This window comes from Ptychodera flava, chromosome 4, assembly GCF_041260155.1.
Source record: "Ptychodera flava strain L36383 chromosome 4, AS_Pfla_20210202, whole genome shotgun sequence".
Taxonomy (NCBI): domain Eukaryota; kingdom Metazoa; phylum Hemichordata; class Enteropneusta; family Ptychoderidae; genus Ptychodera; species Ptychodera flava.
The window spans coordinates 33,685,422-33,707,769 of record NC_091931.1 but is presented as its reverse complement, the minus strand read 5'-3'; the positions used below and the strand labels follow the sequence as shown (position 1 = coordinate 33,707,769).

The window sequence follows — 22,348 nt, the reverse complement described above, 5'->3', positions numbered from 1 at the left end:
TTGGGATCATTGACCCTGGACGGCTTCGAAAGTCATGTCAGTCCTGCGATCCCAGACCGACGGTTTTCCTGAAGGACCAAGAATTTCGACATGCGGGTGTTCATTGTGATCGATCCAATATGTACTGGATTATTTATGTAGCCTACTATTCCAACAACTAGTCGTTTTTACAAATAAGTCTACGTTATTTTCCGCAATCCACATTTTCCAGCACAAACGCTGCAAGCATCGTACGAAACATTTGACCACGTACGTCGCGTCAGGATGCAAGCATGAAGGGTAATTTGAGTTCACGCTGGCCAGCATAGCAGCCACAACTTTAGCCCTGCATGCCTGGAGGCCGTATAACGCCGGGAACACACAGACCTGTACGCAGGGCTACCACAACTTATTCCAAACAGCGTGCACAATCGTTAATCACGCCGGACGGTTCAGCAAGGTTTTTGTCTGTGCATGGAAGTATAAAATGTGAGACTACAGATGAGTCAGTTGATCATATATTTGTCGTATTGACGAACTGCTCTTTTGATTTTTCACTGAGTTTGCGAATTTAATTAATTTTCAAAACCTAAACAATGTTTTAATACCAATAGTTTTCTTTGATACTTTATGGACAATGCTTTGCATAGTCAGGCAATCACTGTAATTTTATCCATATCACCAGATAACGGTACAAAGCAGTTTTTAAATCATGTAAAAAATAAAAAAGAGGAACAATTATGGGCAATGATTAGACTTTGATGACTTTTTCATAACATGTTGTGCAAGTTTTGTTCCAAGAACTCTATTTGTTGTTTGTGTCATAATAAAGGTTAAAAATAAACAGAAGTTTTTTGTCCCTGTCTATAAAGAGAGGGGTCAATTTATTCACCAGCATGCATGAAATATAGATCTGAACGGAGTTAAGACCAATTTTTGTTTAATAAATATTTTTTTTAATTGAAGGACATACAACTGTCACAAAGGACCTGGAGTTTTACCGTGCTGCTGGTCATTATTATCTGCAGCTATAAAATTGGCAGAAAATGTGCTCAGCAGTTTATCTGTCAAGGAATTTAAGTGTATGTACAACAGCCCTGGCCCAACATTTGGATAATAAAGTACAAACGTTATTGAAAATAGGGTTTGTGCAATTTGTATGTGAAATTGATTTGTTGGGTGTGGCTAATAAAAATTGCTTGTGGCTAAAAAAATTTTGATCATTTTAGCCACACTAACAGACTGTGGCTACAATGAAAAAATTCCTAGCGCCAACACTGACTCAGTGTTCTCCCTGAATAAGGTAACAGGGGCGTGGCGCCCTCTTGTAAATTTTGAGCGCCCCCTTGCCAGAAATGAAAAAAAATTTTGAAAAATAAAACCAAAAAAAAAAATTCGGGAAAAAAGTTGACAGTGATTTACAAGCAAAATGCAAGCGCGAGCGTCGATCCTGCAGGCTGCAAACGTATTCTCATCGATCTTGCAAAACTCGCGAGTTTGTGATGTCATCCGAGATCATAAGCCCATGTGCAACTCATCGATGCATGGTTCAGGCCGTAACATTACCATTGAGGGACCGTGCATTAGGTAACCAACATAACTGAGTAAACATGTCAAAGAGCTTGAGGGTAACCAAGGAGAGCAGAGTGCACTGAATTTTTTTTATAGGAGGTTAGAATTTCGCTTGTGTATTCCTCAAAGCAAGACAACCTATTTTTAGGCTCGGCCGGACGTGTATCAGGATGAGAACTCTTGAGTGTTATGGTTATAACATTGACATCGATGAATAAATGTATGTCTGTCACTATGTTTTCGTTTTCAAAAAATGTAATCTTCATTGAAATCACTGAACTGGAATAAAAGTTATGGAACACTGTCTCAGATCTCTTTTCCTTTGAGTTTTTTAAACGAAAAAAATCTGAAACAAGTCATCGTTGATGACACAGTCCCCACTTGTTAATGGGTACTTTGATTACATGTCCTCAGAGAGTATAGAGTCCTCTTCATTAATTAGGTCTGTGATAAAATACTTTGATACAGATAGCGCTCAATGGCCAAGAATGACCTACATACAAGAAAGACCTACATTTGTATGACATAGGTTAATGTCCTTGTACCAACTTTGAATAAAATCGGTTGAGATATGCCTGAGTATTATGGCTCTGTACATGAAAAAATCGTAACAAAATGGCCGCACGGCAGCCATATTGGATTGTATCACATAACAAATTGACATGCATATGTATGACAGTAGTCAATCTCCTTGTACCAACTTTGAATAAATTCGCTTGATACATGTCTGAGTATTATGGCTCTGTACATGAAAACATCGTAATAAAATGGCTGCCTAGCGGCCATATTGGATCATATCACAAAACAAATAGATGTACATATGTATGACATAGGTCAATGTCCTTGTACCAACTTGGAATAAAATCGGTTGAGATATGCCTGAGTTTTGGCTCTATACATGAAAAAATTGTAATAAAATGGCCGCCTGGCGGCCATATTGGATTGTATCACAAAACAAATCGACGTGCATATCTATGACATTGGTCAATGTCCTTGTACCAACTTTGAATAAAATTGGTTGAAACATGTCTGAGTTATGGCTCTGTACATGAAAAAATTGTAATAAAATGGCCGCCTGGCGGCCATATTGGATCGTATCACAAAACAAATCGACATGCATATCTATGACATTGGTCAATGTCCTTGTACCAACTTTGAATAAAATCGGTTGAAACATGTCTGAGTTATGGCTCTGTACATGAAAATATCGTAATAAAATGGCCGCCTGGCGGCCATATTGGATCGTATCACAAAACAAATCGACGTGCATCTGTATGACATATCAAGTAATCCTTGTACCAAGTTTGAATGAAATCGCTCCCTGCATCTCTGAGATATCTGCGTGAACGGACGCACGCACGGACGCACGCCCAGACGCACGGACGCACGCACGGACATGACCAAACCTGTAAGTCCCCCGGACGGTGTCCGTGGGGACTAAAAAAATCCCCAGTGCCACCAAATAACACCATTTAATTTCTGTTTTTCAAACCTCCAACGGCGTCACGTCATTCGCCCTCTTGTACAAAAATCCTGGGGAGAACACTGCTGACTGACAGCTCACTTCGGTGGACTGACAAAAAATACTGTCAAGGACAGTGTGCTCATATTCAGTTTGAATTGGTCCATTCAAGAAATATTTAAACAAAAAACAAGAATGATAAATAAGGTCTGAAACTTTAGATACTGGAGGTCGACTTTAGCAACATGCATAGCAGAGGAATGTTTCAACACAGTCCCTCTTATTTTGAGCAGGTCTGCCAATATGTGACAGTTCATGAAAGATGACAGGAAATGACTCATAAGATGTTTCAGTTACTGCCACCACTCCTACACATTATAGGTACACTAACCAAATAGCTTAGAGATCATAGAAGATCTGACTCAGTTACTACCACCCCTTCTGCACATTTGCAGGAGTTCCTGTTTTTCTTACCTCATTTGCATATTTTTTACACTGACATGTTCATTTGAACAACATCACATCTCAACCCCTGGGTCTACCTGTACACCAAATACTAAGATGATAGGTGTGCGGTATAGGAGCTTTTGCATCGGACAGACATACATCTGCACATACATACATACATACATACAACAGACAGACCCCACCGACTCATCATATAAGCTCTTTTTGGTATTTATATACACACCAATTATGAGCTAAAAATTCATTAAATATGCAAATCAGCAGTTAATTGACATAACACTTAGACGTTATTACCCAATACCGCCTGTTTCTGTGTCATATCAGCATGAGTTTCATTTGTGCTGCATCAGACACGAGACGAAGTCGAGTGTCTGACACGAGACGAAGTCGAGTGTCTGACGCAGCACAAATGACACTCATGCTGATATGACACAAGGAACTGGCGATATTGGGTATTCACCAATTTATCATACACCCATGCCCATAATTTTACTAATAGTGCGAAAAACCTCAAATTTTGAGGCCTTGTGCATAAATATCAGAATATGTATGTGAACAGGCTTCATTCATAAAGTATACGACGGAGTCAACATCACGCGTGACATGGCTACAAGTCCTCCATATCTCAGTGAACCCCAAGAAGAAAGACATCGGGATTCAAAAATAGTCATACAGAAGGAGCATTTTTAAAGTGCAATATGCTATTATGCCATTTTTTTTGTTTACGTTGCTTACCAACAAACTGCTAAAATGCAGTTTGGGAGAACTCAAAACCCAATGAGGTTTATCGTGCATATATCTCAATGTTCACCGTGAAGTATCACGGCTGATATTTTACAGTGAACGTCACTAGGATAAAGCAATATGGGCATGGGTATATGATAATGCTACATATCTTTGCATGCAATATCACTACTGGAAGATCAACGTCTGTACCAAGTTGCATCAATTTTGATACAGCATTTCTTGACCTATCATACTAACTATGAGAGTTGATCAAATAAGTAAATTAGCAATCAATTGACATGATACTGCTTAAAGGGACAAAATCGCCCATTTTTTCATGAATTTTGTTTGATACGAGACACTATATTGTTTGACATGTTGAAAGATACTGAATGAATGGGTGACCATTGGTGTATTCGACCTAGGTTTTAGACAAACTTAATGAAACCATCGTAAAAATGAATTAATGGTCATGACCATTTATTCATTTTCACGATAGTTTCATGCATCATGTCTAAAACCTAGGTCGAAAACACACATGGTCACCCATTCAGTCAGTATCTTTCAACATGTCAAACAATATAAGTAGTGTCTTGTATCAAACAATGAAAAAATGGCTGACTTTGTCCCTTTAATGTCTTCTCACAGTATTACAGTACCGAAAGATCAAAATCTGTACCATGTTTCACCAAATTTGATGCAGTATGTCTGGACATCGCCCACTAATTACGAAATTTCATTAAATATGCAAATCAACGATTAATTTGAATGTTACCGATAAATGTCTTTATTCAAATGTTAAAGCAATAGAAGCTATTGGGATGGAGCTCAACATCTTTACCAAGTTTCATGAAATTTGATGACCCATTTCTTGACATATAACCTAATTACAAAAATTCATTAAATATGCAAATTAGCAGTTAATTAACATGATACTTCTACATATCTATGCATACTATTACATCACCAAAAGTTGCCCACAGAGGACCAGTATGGCTAACAGAGCTGGCAAAATGTATTAATGAGTGGACATGCAATGACGAATACCATAGAGTCTTTGAGTCATCAAGACAATTATGCGTAAACTTCCATCAGCTTTATGAATCTTATGCTGAGTCACACTCTCACTTATTAAATGGTATAAACCAAACACCAGAAAGAACCAGTGTCTCAGACACAATGCCATGACTTTGCTGACCCCAATACCTGACTGAATACCATTTGTTGTTAAATCCACCAATTCATCAACAAAGGGCTTTAAAAAGTTGTTTATTCTAGGTTTTGATGAACCGAACCACAAACCACCCATGACCATGTGCTTCTTACGAAGGTGTGGGGGAATTTCATTTATTGTTCCAAAAATTGGCCAAACTGAAAAATTGGTGGATTTAAATATAGCATCCCCATCATAGATACCGGTAGATACATTGATACATAGAAACACAGATACACAGATATATGCATACATACATACATACATACATACATACCATACATACATAGCAATGCCCCACTCTGATGCCTTCCAATATTTTCTGGTCTGTAGTGATCTTGGGCATCTTGTGATCTCAGTAGGACGTGCCATGCTTTGCAATTGCTCATTGACTTCTCTAACATGATTTCAAACGTAGTAAGGTTCTTCCCTGTTAGACGTTATAATTAAACCAAGCATTAATGTGATACCCATCCAAATAGCTTCTATTGACTAGAGACTATAGTAGCTAAAAATAGATTTTATCATAATTTGAATATGTATCATATTTTGCTCATCCCTATGAACCTGTATACCCAATATCAAAGCTGTCAGACAAGTGGTTTTGGTAAAACAAATGGTTTGACCAAAAAATGACAAAAATTACATTGAAAATATAGATTTGTACATTTCTGCATAATTTGAACAAATCTGAAATAGATCATTCTTAGGGATCTATGAACCGAATATCAATGCAGTCTGACTTGTAGTTTTGATAATTTTTAAAGATACCGTATTTTGGCCAAAAATGACAAAGATTGCCAAAAAAATACGAATATGCATATTTCACCACGATTTGAACAAATCTAACTGAAGTCACCCAGGTAAACTTCCTATCAAATTTCAAAGCAAAAGGACTTTCGGTTAAAGATTTTTTACCAAAAACAGCAAAAATGCCCCCCCCCCCAAAAAAAACATGCATATTTCACAATGATTTTGTACAAATTTAAGCTATATCACCTAAAGTGAACTGCATATCAAATTTCAAAGCAATAATGGGCTTGCGGTTTTAGAGGAGAAGGCAATTGTTGACTGATGACAGACAGACAGCAGACAACAGCGACGGAAAATCAGCCTATTTGATTAGCTCCGCACTGTTGACAGTGGAGCTAAAAAGTTCTACTCTTCTGTTTGTACCTTAACAAACTTTTTACCCTCTGTATTTTTAATAACTGGGTGATAGCAGCATTTATTTTCTTGGTATCACTACTTGTTTCATCTTGATGACACTTTGCCAAAAATGACAAACATTGCCCCAAAATTACAAAATTGTAGATTGCATCTTAATTTGAATATATATCACATATTTCTCATTCCTATGAACCTGTAAACCAAATATCAAAGCTGTCAGGCAAGTGGTTTGATGAAACAAATTTTTGACCAAAATGACAAAAATACAGTCAAGGACACTATGTGCTCACATTTGGTTTGAATAGGTCCATTCAAGAAATATTTAAATCAGAAAAACAAGAATGACAAAAGCAAATAAGATCTGCAACTTAGGTACTGGAGGTCATTTTTTGGAACATGCATATCAACTTCTATAGCAATGGGACAAGCAGATCCTTCATACATATGCAAATGTCAACAAATAAGTCATTGCTGATGACACAGTCCCCACTCGCACCATAATTGACATGCACATGCACACTACAATACAATGTCTGTGTGCCAAGTTTGAACAAAATAGGTTCAGGGATATTCACAACAAGATGGTGTCCGGAGACCATATTGGATTGTATTGCAAAATAAATTGACGTTCATGTGTATGGCACAGTACTTTATCCTTGCACACAGTTTGAAGAAAATCGGCTCAGGGGTGACAGAGAAAGGGCTGTTGATGGATGGATGGATGGGACCCAAGTTCTTGCTGGACTGCGTCCCCAGGGACTAAAAAAGTCAGACTAAAAAAGTCAGCCAGAGAAGGCTTGACAAAAAGAAAAGATGGGAGAATGGGGAAAAAATAAAGAAACGGGAGAAAATAATGTGCAAAGGATCTGGTAAAAAATAATGCTACCTCATCAATCTTCTACACCCTAGCCCCTCCTGAATATCAAATGTTCCTACCCCTTTGTATTGACCATTTTACATGAACAGCTACAATGGCCAGATGGCTATCAGACAAGTAATTTTGAGAACAATTTTTCTTGAACAAAAATGACACAGTAAACTTGTCTTAAAAATACAAATTTGTATATTTCAGGACAATACAGGGTTTTACATCACTTTTAACTTTTGAGAGTCCCTGGGACTCTGGTGTTAGAAAATGGAGTCCTACATCAAAATATGGGGTCCCAATTTATTTCACAAAAATGTTTTATAGTTTATCAATGCCATGGTCTTCACTGTGTTCAATTAGTATTAATTTGCATACACAGAGACAACAAGGTTCCATATTGTACATGGAGGGGTAACTATTGTGCAACACATGCACACAACTATAGGGCATATTCAACTGACTCTGTATAGTTTGAACCGCCTGTATAACTATAATGAAGAGTTGAAGACAAAAACACATTTCACTAACCTTTTTATCGATTAATTTTGGTGTTTGACCCAACTTACATTAGTTTAATTCACGTACGCGTGTGTAACTATCTGTGGCTTATCGAGTCACGGACTCGTACTACCATACATACTAGTCAATCCGTTCGCCAAGTTTGATCACATTTTTTGACAAGCACGCCACAAAATCCGCCACAAAATGGAAAGAAACCACTAAGTATCGAGAAAAAAGTTTCATGTCCGGTTTATTTCAGTTAAAAAAATGCGTAACACGTAGGAAATGTCTCGCAATGTCAACAGTTCAGAACAACTACATTTCATTTACAAACCGGGTCGACTGTTATGGCCGTCTCGCTTCAGGACGGCCGGAGGTCAAATATCAACAGTTTAAAGGGGCTTTTTGGCAGTCAAACGCTTGAAAATTCACAAAATACACTTCAATTTAACCGAATCCTTACAAATTTCTCAATCTTGCATGTTTTGGACTTCGAAAACCTTAACCTCGGGTTCCATGTCGAGAGTTAGGCATCACACAGTGCCGCCATCTTGGCCGCCGATACGTTCGAAGTTCACTATCGCGATCGATTTGGTCACCAAATCGCGTCATTTTTCCATAAAATATTCTCAAAAAAACTGTAAAATCTATCATTTCTATCACCCAGAGGGCAGTAGCTTGGCATAATATAGTTGTCTTCCGTGTCTACGGCATGGTAAAGCTTTCAAAACGTACGTACGTGTTTCGTTCAATGCACTGTGGCCGTATCCGCGTACGGGTGAAACTGCAGACCTGATTAAATATTCATGAAAACCGCTGACCTCTTTTGAAGAAAGTTCGCATAAATTACTGGAATTTTCGATTGTTAGGCTGCATGATGTCATTATTTTAGTCCTTATATGGTACTAAACTGGGTTCAAAGGGTCAGGAATACCCTCCTTCTGGCTGAGTTCGGCAATGCATAGCTAAGTTAGGCATAAGCATAGAACGCAATCACTGTCGGTTTATATACCGACGTGGCGCTGAGAGCGGAGAATGCCGTGTCGGTTTATAAACCGACGCGGCACTTTAAGGGTTAAAGTACGGGGTCGGTAAGTTTACTGGGATGTGTTTTACGTGTTCAGCAGCTTCGCAAGGTGTACACCAGCAACAGATATTGCTGCGTCCCAAGGGACGCGTGGTTTAGTTTTTGAGGGGTCCTGCGTCCGGTTTTATGCGTAAAGGACGCAGAAATGCGCGTCATGTAAAACCCTGACAATATCTAATTATTGTCATCTCTGCGCAACTGTATACCAAATATAAAAGCTGTCTATCTAGTGGCTTGAAAAAGAAAATATTTTGAAGAATTTTTGACTTAAAAATGACAAAAATTGCCAAAAGAAAGTAATTTTTCCAATTTTGTCGAAATTTCAACAAATGTAAAGGGTTACACCCTTGGGAACCTCCAACCCAAATTTGAGAGCAATGGGGCTGGCGGTTTCAGAGAAGAATATTTTTTACTTAAAATGAGGAAAATAAAAAAAAATGCTGCAAAAATACAAAATTCAAGATATCTTCACCATATGCATGAAACTGTATGAGGTCCAACTAAGTTACTTGCATACTAATTTTCGATGCAATCAAAACATCAGTAATTTTTTGACTGTTTTCATATATTTTAAGCTCATTTGCATAATGTGGGCACTGCAAACTTCATTTGAACGAAATCCGATCTACAGCCCAGGATGCATCCACACACTAGATACCAAGCAAAAAAGTGCAGCGGGGTGCATGAGTTTTTGATGTTTACGGACATACTGTACGTACACACATACACAGTGTTCTCACCAGAAAAAAATTTTGTGGGACATTTTGTCCCGCTGACCAAAAAAAACCGGGACAACGGATGATTTTGTGAGACAATATATAAATATGTTAAAAAAGTCAACTGCAAATACAAACCTTATTCTATGCATGGAAAAAATAAAGGACTCAACAACTCATTCAACTTAACAACTTTTTTTGTAAACATTCGGTGAAAATATCAACTGATATTGAATATCAGTGCCTTTTAATGAAAAGTCTATGGGACTTTCGTTCTTTCCAGTGTGAAAGTCCATTTCGGGGCCCTCTACAATAACAGTAGTTGCTGGAGTGTCCAGTCGTTCAGCTCCCAGTTGATTCCTGTCATGAGTTACTTTTTTTTCGCACACTAAACCCCCTTTCACAACCAGCAGAAGGAATAGGCAGTCAGCATTTATTTAGATCAGGAAACATATCCCTATGATGTTTGTAAACAATCATCAACTTTTGACGTGAAATTTTGGTCCCCAGCCAAGGCTACAAATTTTGTCAATTGATTGAAGCATGGAAAAAAGACGCCCATGTTCTCACGTATAAGTTCGCCTGGAATAATATACTTATCACATGCGCAAGCCAAGAATTGATAATTGTTTGCATAATAAGAGAAGTTTCCTCCAACTATTCCACATTTAAACCTCGGAACTACTTTAGAATAATATCATCAATCGGCAGTGGGCCAGTTGTCGATCATTTCCAGTCGTAGGTACTAGGTCACGTGGGCGAGGAACGGAGCAAATGCCTGATAACATCACACAACACGTATCTCCCGCGAAGTTTATACATGATTCCAAACATAGCAAAGACCTAAAAATTATCTCAGACAAAGTTGCGTTATTTTTCGAGAACAAAAATTCACTGAATCTCAACGGCACGAACACTATAACGTCGTTCCCGTCAAGACCCTGGTTGCCATGCGGAACTCACAGTATAATGCTACCAGCTTCGAGTCCGTTGTTTTCGAAAAATGTTCATGTAATTCCTTAGGGATATACAAGCTTTACATTCTTGTGTTTTCGTAGTTCGAATTATCGTTGTCGTAGCCTATGAAAATATTTATCGTGCCCATGACGCCTCCAGCTTCCGCGAATTCCGTGGACATGTACCGGTGTGCATGCAAGGCGAACACCACGTCCATTGCGTCAGACTACCACAGTCTCGTGTGATTCAATACACGACGGCCGCTGTGTGGTATACGTAATGATAATGCATCCACACATCGGCCATCATGTATCGAATCACAAGTGACTGTGGCTTAAGTACGCCCTCTGACGGGTATTGCCTCCAGATTGCCACGGTTTCAACCAGGAAGTGTAATTACTCGCGTCAATCATTTACGTCCATGGTGAGAAGTATTGGCTGTATGATACGGCCGGCTGCGCCGTACGGCTGGCATCACGAAAGTTTATAATTTCAAAGGCGCGCCACTATTGGCGCGCACGTCCAAGAAATCTGCGACAAAACAGAAAAATACGCGAGAATGTCGCGGAATCGCGGCCTGGTGAGAACGCTGCATACATACATACATTATGGAAATTGTGTAAAGTGTGAACATACAATCCATTCACAGACTGTATGCAATAAAAGACGAAGTTTTACAACAGTATCTCTACTGAGTAAACCGATTATTCATATCAACCACGTTTACAGTCTATCGGTACATACATTCTGGCTTCTAGCGCTTCTGCTCCCCATAACCGCAAGCTGTTGTCCGTTCAAGACAAGCTCCACAGTATCAACTGTAGCGAAGGTGAGGAGGTTCCAAAGAGCAGCATATTGATATTCAAAGGCAAGGAGGAGTTACGCTAGTACGTCCACAAGTATTGCAACAAAGATACGATGCGCTGGGGATGCGTGGGCATACTCAGAAATGTAGGTCAGGGAACCAGACTAGACTAGGAGGAGATAGCGCAACCAACCATCAAACAAGAAATTCACTTGGTCCTGCCATGATTACAGGTGGCAAATATTCCAAGTGCGACGATATGTTTATGTTCGTTCTTCATAATAATGAACACTTCAATTTAACGAACAATGTACCCCATCATGATCGTCATAGCGAGGGTCTACTGTATCTATTTAACAACCTCAATACATGTACATCACTATGAAACTGTTTCTTGTGACTGTTAATTTTATACAAAATGTTGTGTGGTACACTTGTAAATGTTTCTAGGGTTTTCAATTTTTTGATTATCACACATATTGTGTGGTTCCTTACTCGTATGGCATCAAACCAACCTGGTTTTGAAACTGCAATTTCCTATAAAAACTTTCAAAAGTCTTATGGCTATTTTCCCACTGTCAAGCTCCTTTCTCCTGCAGGATTCTATACAATGATAGTCATCTGTTATTCAGTGATGGGATATATCCATAACATGCCAAAGTTGTCCATACTGTAGAAATTTAAAAAAAGACAGTATATGAACAAGGAGCATAGCATACAATTTTTCACAAGACAAAGTACACAAATTGGAGCAAAGCTGTTCCTTTAATGATCTCAGGAACTGAAATGTGTCATATTCACAATAGCTTAAAATGCGCGTTTATTTGCCATTTTTGAAGCATCCATAGCATTGGCATTGCGGGCTACAGGGAAAGACACTATTTATTTATTTATCCACTTGCCCTTCGTGCAAGTGGGGGGTTAAGTTCACTTGCCCAAATTGGAAAACCACTTGCCCAGTAAAATTTTGTGGTTTGAAAAAAGCAAAAGCAGTGATTTTTTATTTCACACACTTTATTTCAAAAACTTTATCATATTATTCATCAAACTTCATGATGTGTAGTGAAAAATGTCAGTCACTCTCTAACTATTCCCCCCAGACTTCCAAGAGTGCTGGACATTTCATTAATATTCATGATCATGGATATTCATGGAAAAAATATACTAATGCACAAATAATAACAGCCACTTCCACTGTACCTTCAAGGTATTTTTTCAGTTTTAACTGAACTATACAGAAAGAAAAAATCTTTAGATGTTATAAAGGAATGTTTTGAAGCTTCTGAAAAATAATATAATTCTTTGTCATGTTTTTACACTGCGTATATCATCATACCATCCCTCATCCCTGTCATCTTTGCATGCAGTCTTTCGATCCACAAATGCACAATGCCACCAGTGAATGCCAGTCACTGAACTGAACATTGCATTGTAGAGTACGTTTTAGTAAGTCTTATTTTTTGGTGCTAATTTTATTTTTATAGTGTTGTAAACATTCATACAAAACACAAAAACTTCGTGTGTGTCTCCTTTTTGATCGTAGTCTACAGACATGTGACACCATAACCTTGTCTTGTGAGGGCAAGGAACTTTGTGGACGTACGCTCAACCAGCGTACGGTAATTAACCGATGGTATTGTTTATTGAAAACGATCATGCAATTTTGTGAAAAACTTTATGCTAGTTCTCACAATGACATAAAATGATATTATTTGTCGGTGTTCCCACATAAGAAAATCGATCTCATGGATTTGATTCCTAGGTAATTATTTTTTCACTTGTCCCGTCGGGCAAGTGGCATCGGCGTTTCACTTGCCCGAATGCGACTTTCACTTGCCCCGGGCAATCGGACAACCGTTATCGTTAGTGTCTTTCCCTGGACTACTCACCGATGCCAAGTACAATTAAAAAACTTTGTTAAATTGCTACAATGTTGCAGAAGTATAAAACAAATTTTGGCGCCGGCGCGAAGCCATTGATTGCCTATCGGCCAAGCCCGGGACGTGCACCATTTTTGAAAAAAACGTTTAGTCCAGATTTCATAAAAATGACGTTCGGTATAACAAAATGGCCAAACTTCGTATCAAGTATTTTCTTTTAAATTGAAAACTCAGTGATGAAAAGATCGAACAAGAAAGATCTCAGCCGTCATACAGGTATGTACTCGCACGGCATATAGGACGTATTGAAGAAACTATCACGACGTCACACATAATAATAATGTTGAAAGTTTAGTCAATTTCTTACCGTATTTTTACTGCCAGTCCCCTTGTCGTTGACCTCTAGTAGTTTATCTCATTCACTTTATCATGGAATCAAACTCTTCGCCTATGAACAGTCTCGTGAATATTGCCGTAGACGTATCTTTTAGTTTACCAGTGACAGCGCGGCGGCCATAGTCCCGGTAGACAGACAACTGCGTGACCTCTGATGTTTTTTCAAACATCTTATTTCATCGCAAACATATACTTCTCAACTCGTTAATTCATTGCGATTCGACATCTGGTCTTTGGATAAAAAACGAGCTAGCGACGTTCTTCTACGAGGCCGGTTCCGGGGCTTCAGCTGGTTCTCGATCACGGCTTTACATTAGCGTAATCCGTACATACTGTGTACAGCACTACGTGACTGTCATTTACCGTGTTGACTCACGCCACTAGCTTGGTCTTATCGATTCATCTTCGCTGGAATAAGTCTTATCCGAAGAAAGTATTCGTTCCTTTAAATGATGGAAGGAATACAAGGACATCCTCATTCAAAAAATGTAATTTCGAGATAGTTTGTTTACCAGACGACTACCTGCGGTCAGCCAGCAGCTTGTGAAGTAAACATGCGCGCGCAGATGGTGAGGTCAGAGGTCATGAACTGCACTGCTGTCAATCACAACCGTAAACCAACGCAAATAAGCGTAGTTTTAGAGCTTTGATGAACAAAAAGTCGTCAAAAAATTCTGATTGCTTAAAATAAAGCTTTTTGGCAAAAAATATGGTAACCGATTAAAGAAATAAAATATTACTGCAACAGTGTTGAGTAAACATAAATCTTTTCATTGTTTGTGTAGGCCTAATATTTTTGATTTACACATAGACCTAATTCATTCTGGTGTGTTTTTCTATAAAAATACTTTTTCTCAATATATTTTGATAGAGGTTTTCATGGAACATACACAAACTTTCAATAGAAAATATCCTGTTGAGATCACCCTTGACCCAAAATGCAATAAATTTAACTGTTTCGGGCAGAATTTTCAAACATCTTGCAGAGTTTTAACTTTCCAAAAATATGGTTAACATGATCTTAAATGGGTATTTTGATTTTCTCAATGTTAGAAATTTTCTCGTTTGCAACATCAAACACCTTGCAATTTCTTGATTAAACTTATATTGAGGATATTTTTCTTGAATCAAGAAAAATATTCCCATTACTTGTCAGCTCAATACCAAACATAATCTTGCTAGAATGGTAAACATGATCTTAAATCTAGATATTGAATTCTTCACTCTTTGACCACCATGTTTTTTCTGCCTAAATTTTTTAAGCAAAATTTTTCATATTTTCTTTCATTTTTAGCTCACATTTGGTATACCAATGTGAGGTTATCGTATAAGCTGAATCAGTTCATTTGCATCCGATTTGCATGTATGTATGTATGTATGTATGTATGTATGTATGTATGTATGTATGTATGTATTACTGTATGTATGTATGTATGTATGTATGTATGTATGTATGTCCGTCCACATCAAAAACACCTAAACCGCTGCACCTACTGTCTTAGTATTTGGTGTACAGGTGCACCTAGGGATGGAGATGTGAATTTGTTCAAATTAACTTGTCAGTGTCAAAAAATATGCAAATGAGGGGAAAAAAGAAAAAACACTGCAAATTGCTAAAACTCTGTAACCGTTGGTTAGATTGGGTTGAAACTTGGTGTGCATGTTTCTGTAGGTATTTTAAATTAGGTCTTTAAAATTTGGGATGAAATTTGCATGTTTCTATTTTTGGGGTAATTTTTTTCAGTTTTTAGTCAAAAAATGTTTTTCTCTAAAACCACTTATCTGATTGCTTTGAAAGTCGGTATACATGTTCCTCAGGATGACCTCAGTCAAGTTTATTCAAATTGAATTGAAATTTTCATATTTGTAATTTTGGGGCAATTTTCCGATTTTTTGGTCAAAAATTTTTTTATTCAAAAACTACTAATCTGATAGCTTTGATATTTGGTATACATGTTCCTCAGGTTGATCAAAATCAGTTTTATGAATATTGTGAAGATATCTCGAATTTTGTATTTTTGCTGAATTTTTTGGTTATTTTTCTCATTTTCAGTAAAATTTATTCTTTTCTGAAACCGCTAGCCCAATTGCTCTCAAATTTGGATTGGATGTTTGTGAGGGTGTTACCCTTCTAATTGTTGAAATTACGACAAAATTGGAAATATTACTGTTTTGGGGCAATTTTTGTCATTTTTGGTCAAAAAATCTTAAAAAATATTTTCTTTTTAAAGCCCCTGGACAGACAGCTTTTATGTTTGGTGTACAGATGTCCAGGGATGACAATAGTCAGATATGGGAAATTGTCATGAAATATACAAATTTGTATTTTTAAGACAATTTTGTCATTTTTGGTCAAGAAAACTTGTTCTCAAAATTACTTGTCTGATAGCTTTGTAATTTGGTACAAAAGTCCCGAGGGATGTTATTAGATAAATTTTCTGCTCAAAGTGTTAGGAAACCCCAAATTTTTATATTTTAGGTAATTTTCTCAGTTTGTGACCCTAAATGACCTACACCAACCCAGAATATGTTGTGAGAGAGTTTTGGAGGCTGTGAACATAATTTTGTCATATTTAATATCAATTTGTAGTAAAATTTGATCCAGAAAACAAAGTTGAGGTAAAGTTTTTCATTGCGAACCAATTTTTGCAACTTTTGCATGTAAGACACACAAGAACTGATGAGAAATTTGGATCCAGGATAATTCCAGATGTCGTAATCCCCCCACCAGTGGAAGGCATTTCACTATCTGTAACTGATTTAAGTGCTGTTTACATTCGAATGATAGCACTCATCACATTAAAACATCCCTGAGGTTGTAAATTTATTTCCTGCCAGCTGGTCTTATGTAAGGGTTGGAACATTTGATATTCAGGAGGGGGTAGGGGCTAGAAGATTGATGAGGTAGCATTACTTTTTACCAGATCCCTTGTACATTTTTCCCACTCTTCATTTTTTCCCTACTCTCCCACCTTTTCTTTTTGTCAAGCTTCTCTGGCTAATTTTTTTGTTGACATTTTGCTTATGTATGTAGGATCTGCTTGTCCCATTGCTATAGAAGTTGATATGCATGTTCCTAAAGATGACCTCCAGTACCTAAGTTGCAGACCTTATTTGCTTTTGTCATTCTTGTTTTTCTGGTTTAAATATTTCTTGAATTTACCAATTCAAACCGAATGTGAGCACACTGTCCTTGACGGTATTTTTAATTGACACAGTTTTCCTTTTTTGGCACACAATGTATAGCATCACACTGGTTTTAGACTTTGGTCAAAATTAATTAAAGGTATCATACATACTTTATTATTATCATTATAGCAAATAATAAGCAGGCTGTTTTGTGGTAGATGTCAAAAGTTTACAATGGCCCTCAAAGGGTTGATGTAAGAAATTTTATCTTGTTAGCAGAATTTAACACCTTAAAAAATTCTTGATAAACTTATATTGAGAATATTTTTTGTATTTAGAATATTTCTCTTGAATCAAGAATATTTTTCTTGAATCAAGAAAAATATCCTCATTACTGGTCAGCTCAATACTTACATGATCTTGCTTGAATCGTTAGCATGATCATAAATCTAGATAATGATTTCCTTAATATAGGAATTTTTATCTTGTTATCAAAATTAAATGACTAACGATTTCTTAATAGAACTCATATTGAGAATATTTTTCTTGAATCAAGAATATTTTTCTCAAATCAAGAAAAATTTTCTTATTACATGTTCAGCTCAATACAAAATAAGATCTTGCTAGAAAACGTTGTTGCAATTTTTCTTATTTGAAGAAAAATTATCTCATATAAAGAAATAATTTCTTATGAGAAAAATATTTTTAGCTATGAGGGGAATTGAGCATATTACTTCGACAAAACTACACAGCAACTTCCTTCAGTTAACAGACCTATAGGTTTGTAGGTCTTTAGAAAACTAGTTTTTGTAGGGAAATAAACTTATAGGTTTGTAGGTCTATAGAAACCTAAACAGTTTTTGTAGGGAAAAAAACATACAGGTTTGTAGGTCTATAGACACCTATAGGGTAATAAACTTATAGGCGATACGTTTATAGAAAACCATCGATTTCTATAAAATTATTACCTATAGGTGGATTGACCTATAGGTACCTATAAGTAACCTATAGCTACCTATAGGTACCTATAAGTAACCTATAGCTAGCTATAGGTATCTATAAGTTATTTTTGTAAGGGAGGCTCTGGTGTGCCTTGATCTTCAGCACTGACAGTCAGCGTGTACTCGGAAACGGTCTCCCTGTCCAACATCCCGTTCAGCGTGATTTGTCCGGTGAAAGTATTTATTTGAAATTTCTCCTCTGTGTTGCCGGATGAGATTCTGTATGTTATCTGCGAGTTTGTACCACTGTCTTCATCGTGGGCCGCAACATGGACGACAGGTGTGTTGGTTGTAGCCGTTTCGGAAATTGATGCTGTGTACACATCGGAGAAGAATTGAGGGTGGTTGTCGTTGACATCAGTGATGTAGATATATATGTGTGCATTGTCCTCAAGTCGGTGCTGTCCATTGTCATGGACGACAGCGTCCAACTCGAAGACAGTTGGTTTGCCCTCTCTGACGAGCTGCTCACGATCAAATGTCCTAAGGCTGCTGATTTCACCGGTTTGTGGATTGATGGTGAAGTCCGACTGTCCTGATGAAAGAGTGTAAGTCAGTTCTGCGTTGGTGCCGATGTCTCTGTCACTGGCAATGACAATGCCGACGTATGTGTTTGGAGGCAATTCTTCCTGGAGATGTAAATAATACGTCTGGTTTGCGAATAACGGCCTGTTGTCATTGTCGTCCATGACGGTGATTGTCACCGGTACCGACGAGCTGCGTTGAGGTACTCCGTTGTCAGAGGCTGTGATGGTCAAAACGTACACGTCCATCAGCTCCCTGTCCAAGTAATTCTTCAGGTACAGACTGCCGTCGGGGAAAACGCCAAATTTATTAGCACCGTTACCTTGTGTGATGGTGTAGGAGACGAGTCCGTTTTCTCCGATGTCGTCATCTGTGGCGGAGACCTGATAGAACTGGCTGTTCAGTTCCGTGGATTCATGGATTTCGGTGGCGTATTGGCTCTGGACAAAGACCGGCGCATGGTCGTTGACATCGCGAACTTGAACTGTAATGTTCAGCACCGACGAACGGTGTGGAGTTCCCATGTCAGTGGCCAATACCTGTAAAAAGTATGCTCTGGTCTGTCCACTTATGGTTTTGTCCAAAGTAATTTGACCAGTCTGTGCATCAATGCGGAACACTTCCCCTGGATTTGTAATCAGTTCGTACACGATCTCAGCGTTCGGTCCTCCATCACTGTCTGTGGCAACGACTTTGTAGACGTTGTGTCCGACTTCCCAGCTTTCTACCACATCAGTGATGATGGAATCGCGTGAAAACTGGGGGTCGTTATCGTTCAAATCCAAAATAGTTAAGTTGACGAGAGTGTGGCCGATTACGGGGCCACCGTTTGCGATTACAGTCAGCTGGTAAAAAGACTGCTCTTCCCTATCAATGGGTTTCGCTGTTCTGATTTCTCCCGTTGCTTCAACAATCTGGAAGACGCCATTTCTATCCCCTGAAGAAATTGCATAGGTAACACTTGTACTCGGGTCTCTGGTGGTGGCACTGACACTGCCCACATAATGTCCCAAGTCGACATTTTCAAATATTTCGAATCGGTAAACACTTTCACTGAACTGGGGTGGCGTGTCCTGGATGTCCGTCACAGTAATATGAACAACGGCCGCCGTTGGCGAAACTTTATTCCCACCATCCTGGGCCTGAACTGTCAACTCATAAGAATATTGTTCCTCTCTGTCGAGCGAAGTCGTCGTGCGAACAACACCACTCGATGAGTCCACTGAAAATTTTCCGTTGGATGTATCCTGAACGATTGAATACTGAATAATTCCATAACTGCCAAAATCGGGGTCTGAAGCACTCACTCGTGAAACAGAGGTCCCCGCCTCTTCGTTTTCCAGCACGTCGGCGTAATAGTTTATCGGGTAAAACTGTGGGAAGTTGTCGTTTAAATCGATCACTTTGACATTGACTTCTGCGAGAGAAAACTGAGGAGGATCGCCCCCGTCGAACGCCCTGACGGTGACAGTATATTGGGAGAGAGTTTCCCTGTCGAATGAAATTAGAGTCACGATTTTTCCTGACTGGCTGTCAATGCTGAACACACCGGGATAATCAATGTCTACGTGTTCCTCCAGTTTGTAAAATACTGTCCCGTTCACACCTAGGTCGGTGTCTGTAGCCGACACAATGGTGATTTCCCGGTTAGGACGTTCATTTTCTGGGATGGTAACGTTGTAACTTGTAAATGAAAAAGTTGGCGCCTGGTCATTTTCGTCTAATATGGTAATTACAAGATGGGTTTGGGCATGACGCTGGACTTTGCCTTGGTCGTGAGCTGTAACATTGAGTGTGATTTCTGATATGAATTCTTGATCAAGTTTGGCTGTAGTGGTCACCAGTCCGGTATTTTCGTCAATTTCGAACCAACTCAAATCATTCCCGTCCGTAATTTGATATTTAATTTGCGCGTTTAGACCCGAATCTCCATCAGTAGCGGAGAGACTTTTCACAAAGCTGCCGACTGGTGAAAGTTCGCTGAGGGACGCGGTGTAAACTTCCTGATCAAATTCTGGAGCGTGATCGTTGGCATCAGTCACATGTATTATCAAATGTTTCACAGTTGTTCGCGGTGGTGAACCGAAATCTTGGCCGATGAAAGTCAAATTATACTGCGAGATTCGTTCTCGGTCCAACTTTGCCGCGACCTGAACGGCATACAAATTGGCCAGCGGGTACAATCGAAAATGTCCCTGTTCGTTGCCCGCTTCAATGCGAAGATATGCTTGCCCGAAGAGACCCTCGTCGGCGTCTGTTACCGTGGCAATAGCGACAATCGACCCGATGGCCGCATCTTCGTCCACGGTGGCAAATGTGGCACTGCTTGGAATGAAACGAAAAGTCACCGTTGGCGAATGGTCATTTTCATCCACCAAACTTATATGGACGAAGGCACGGCCGAACTGAGTGGGGTTGCCCTTATCTTGGGCTTCCACCGTGATGGTGTACACGCCGTTGCTTTCAAAATCCAACGTCCTCAAAGTCCTTATTTCACCAGTTTGAGGGTGAATTGTAAATAAATCCTCCCCTTCATCAAGAAAATAAATAACCTCGGCATTTTCACCGTCATCGCGATCTGTAGCTCTCACTCGCATCACCAACGTATCCGCCGGCGTGCTCTCGTTCAAACTCACGTCGTATTCGCTCTGGTCGAATATGGGTGGATTGTCATTCGCATCGCGAATAGTTATATTAACCAAAATATACCCAAGTAAAGGTGGGTTACCTCCATCTGTTGCTGTAACATTGAGTTGATAAAAGTCCTGGGTTTCTCTGTCCAACCGACCCACTGTCTCAACATGTAGAAAAGCGGCCGCGCCGCTAGGATTTGGCGTTACAACTAGGCGGAATAAATTGTCAGTGTTTCCGCCAGCAATGGCATAGTTCTCCGTAATACCGTTGGTACCCACATCTGGGTCTGTAGCAGTGTCTAAAATGTACTGTGCGCCTATCCTGGCCGTTTCGGAGAACGATATACTGATGGTTGGCTCTGGAAAACTTGGCGAGTTATCGTTGACGTCCACAACAGTTATTCTCACTTCGATCGGGTACGTAGGCTGTGAGCCGGTAACAGAAACTCCCAGTACTACGTAATTTAAATCGTCCTCGTCCAGTTCTTCCCGATCGATGTTGACTGTAGTCTGTATAGTTCCATCATTACTATCTATTCTAAATATTTGCGGATCTGTACTAAATGAGTATGTAAAACCTGGCCGAATTGGCACAGTACCTACGTAAATTCCAGGGGGTTGACCTTCGTCGACGCTGAAAAATACACGCTCGACTGCACGGCCATTCTGTAAATCATCCTCGGCGACCGCGAGGGTAAGAAAACGTAACAAAATTATAACGAACACTTGACTTATCCTCCTGGCCGGCACCATTTTGTGACCGTAGATTGCCATTCCGTGGTTGCGAACTAAGAAGCGAGAACCGATTCCCTCGATCCCATCTCAGGTAGCACCGGTGGCTTTTGTACAGTGCTGGGCTTGGGTGATCCGCACAGAAGCAACCACCATGTTGTGGCTTCAACAACACTTGGTATCGAACCTTATTGAAGTCCCGGATCGCCTATCCCGAACTCCTTGAAAATCTCCCACATCGTCTTCAAGGCGATCACAAACCACATCCAGTTGTTTCCATTGGGTAATCTAGACACAAACACGCAAAATATAAGTGAAAACTGGATCGTAGACTAGCGTACCCTAGCACCTGAACGTACGCGACATATTTGGCCACTGCAATCGACAATAGAGTCAGAGTCAATCAATGGGCGGAGTGTAATGACGTCACGCCAAACAAACCAATAGGTGGCGCCCTCTTTTAGATTCGCACTGTCAATCAATCTCGTCTACGGCTACCTGCTGCGTGCATGCTAGGTATACATCTAC

At 39.2% G+C, this 22,348-nt stretch overlaps 2 protein-coding genes across 2 annotated transcripts in view; both read right to left on the bottom strand.

Annotated features, from left to right (window-relative positions):
* Positions 1-10,936, bottom strand: part of LOC139132252 (protocadherin Fat 4-like) — a 54,780-nt gene extending 43,844 nt beyond the window's left edge. The window contains 1 exon segment of the mRNA XM_070698640.1: positions 10,803-10,936. Coding sequence (XP_070554741.1) covers positions 10,803-10,936 — 134 coding nt within the window.
* On the bottom strand, positions 8,193-21,960 carry LOC139130382 (protocadherin Fat 4-like). Its single transcript, XM_070696181.1, has 2 exons — positions 13,772-21,960; positions 8,193-12,194 (listed from the first exon to the last, which is right to left on the bottom strand). Exon 1 carries the CDS (start codon positions 21,860-21,862, stop codon positions 17,993-17,995), a length of 3,870 nt encoding a protein of 1,289 aa, XP_070552282.1. The 5' UTR covers positions 21,863-21,960; the 3' UTR covers positions 8,193-12,194; positions 13,772-17,992.
* Positions 21,961-22,348: the final 388 nt, after the last annotated feature.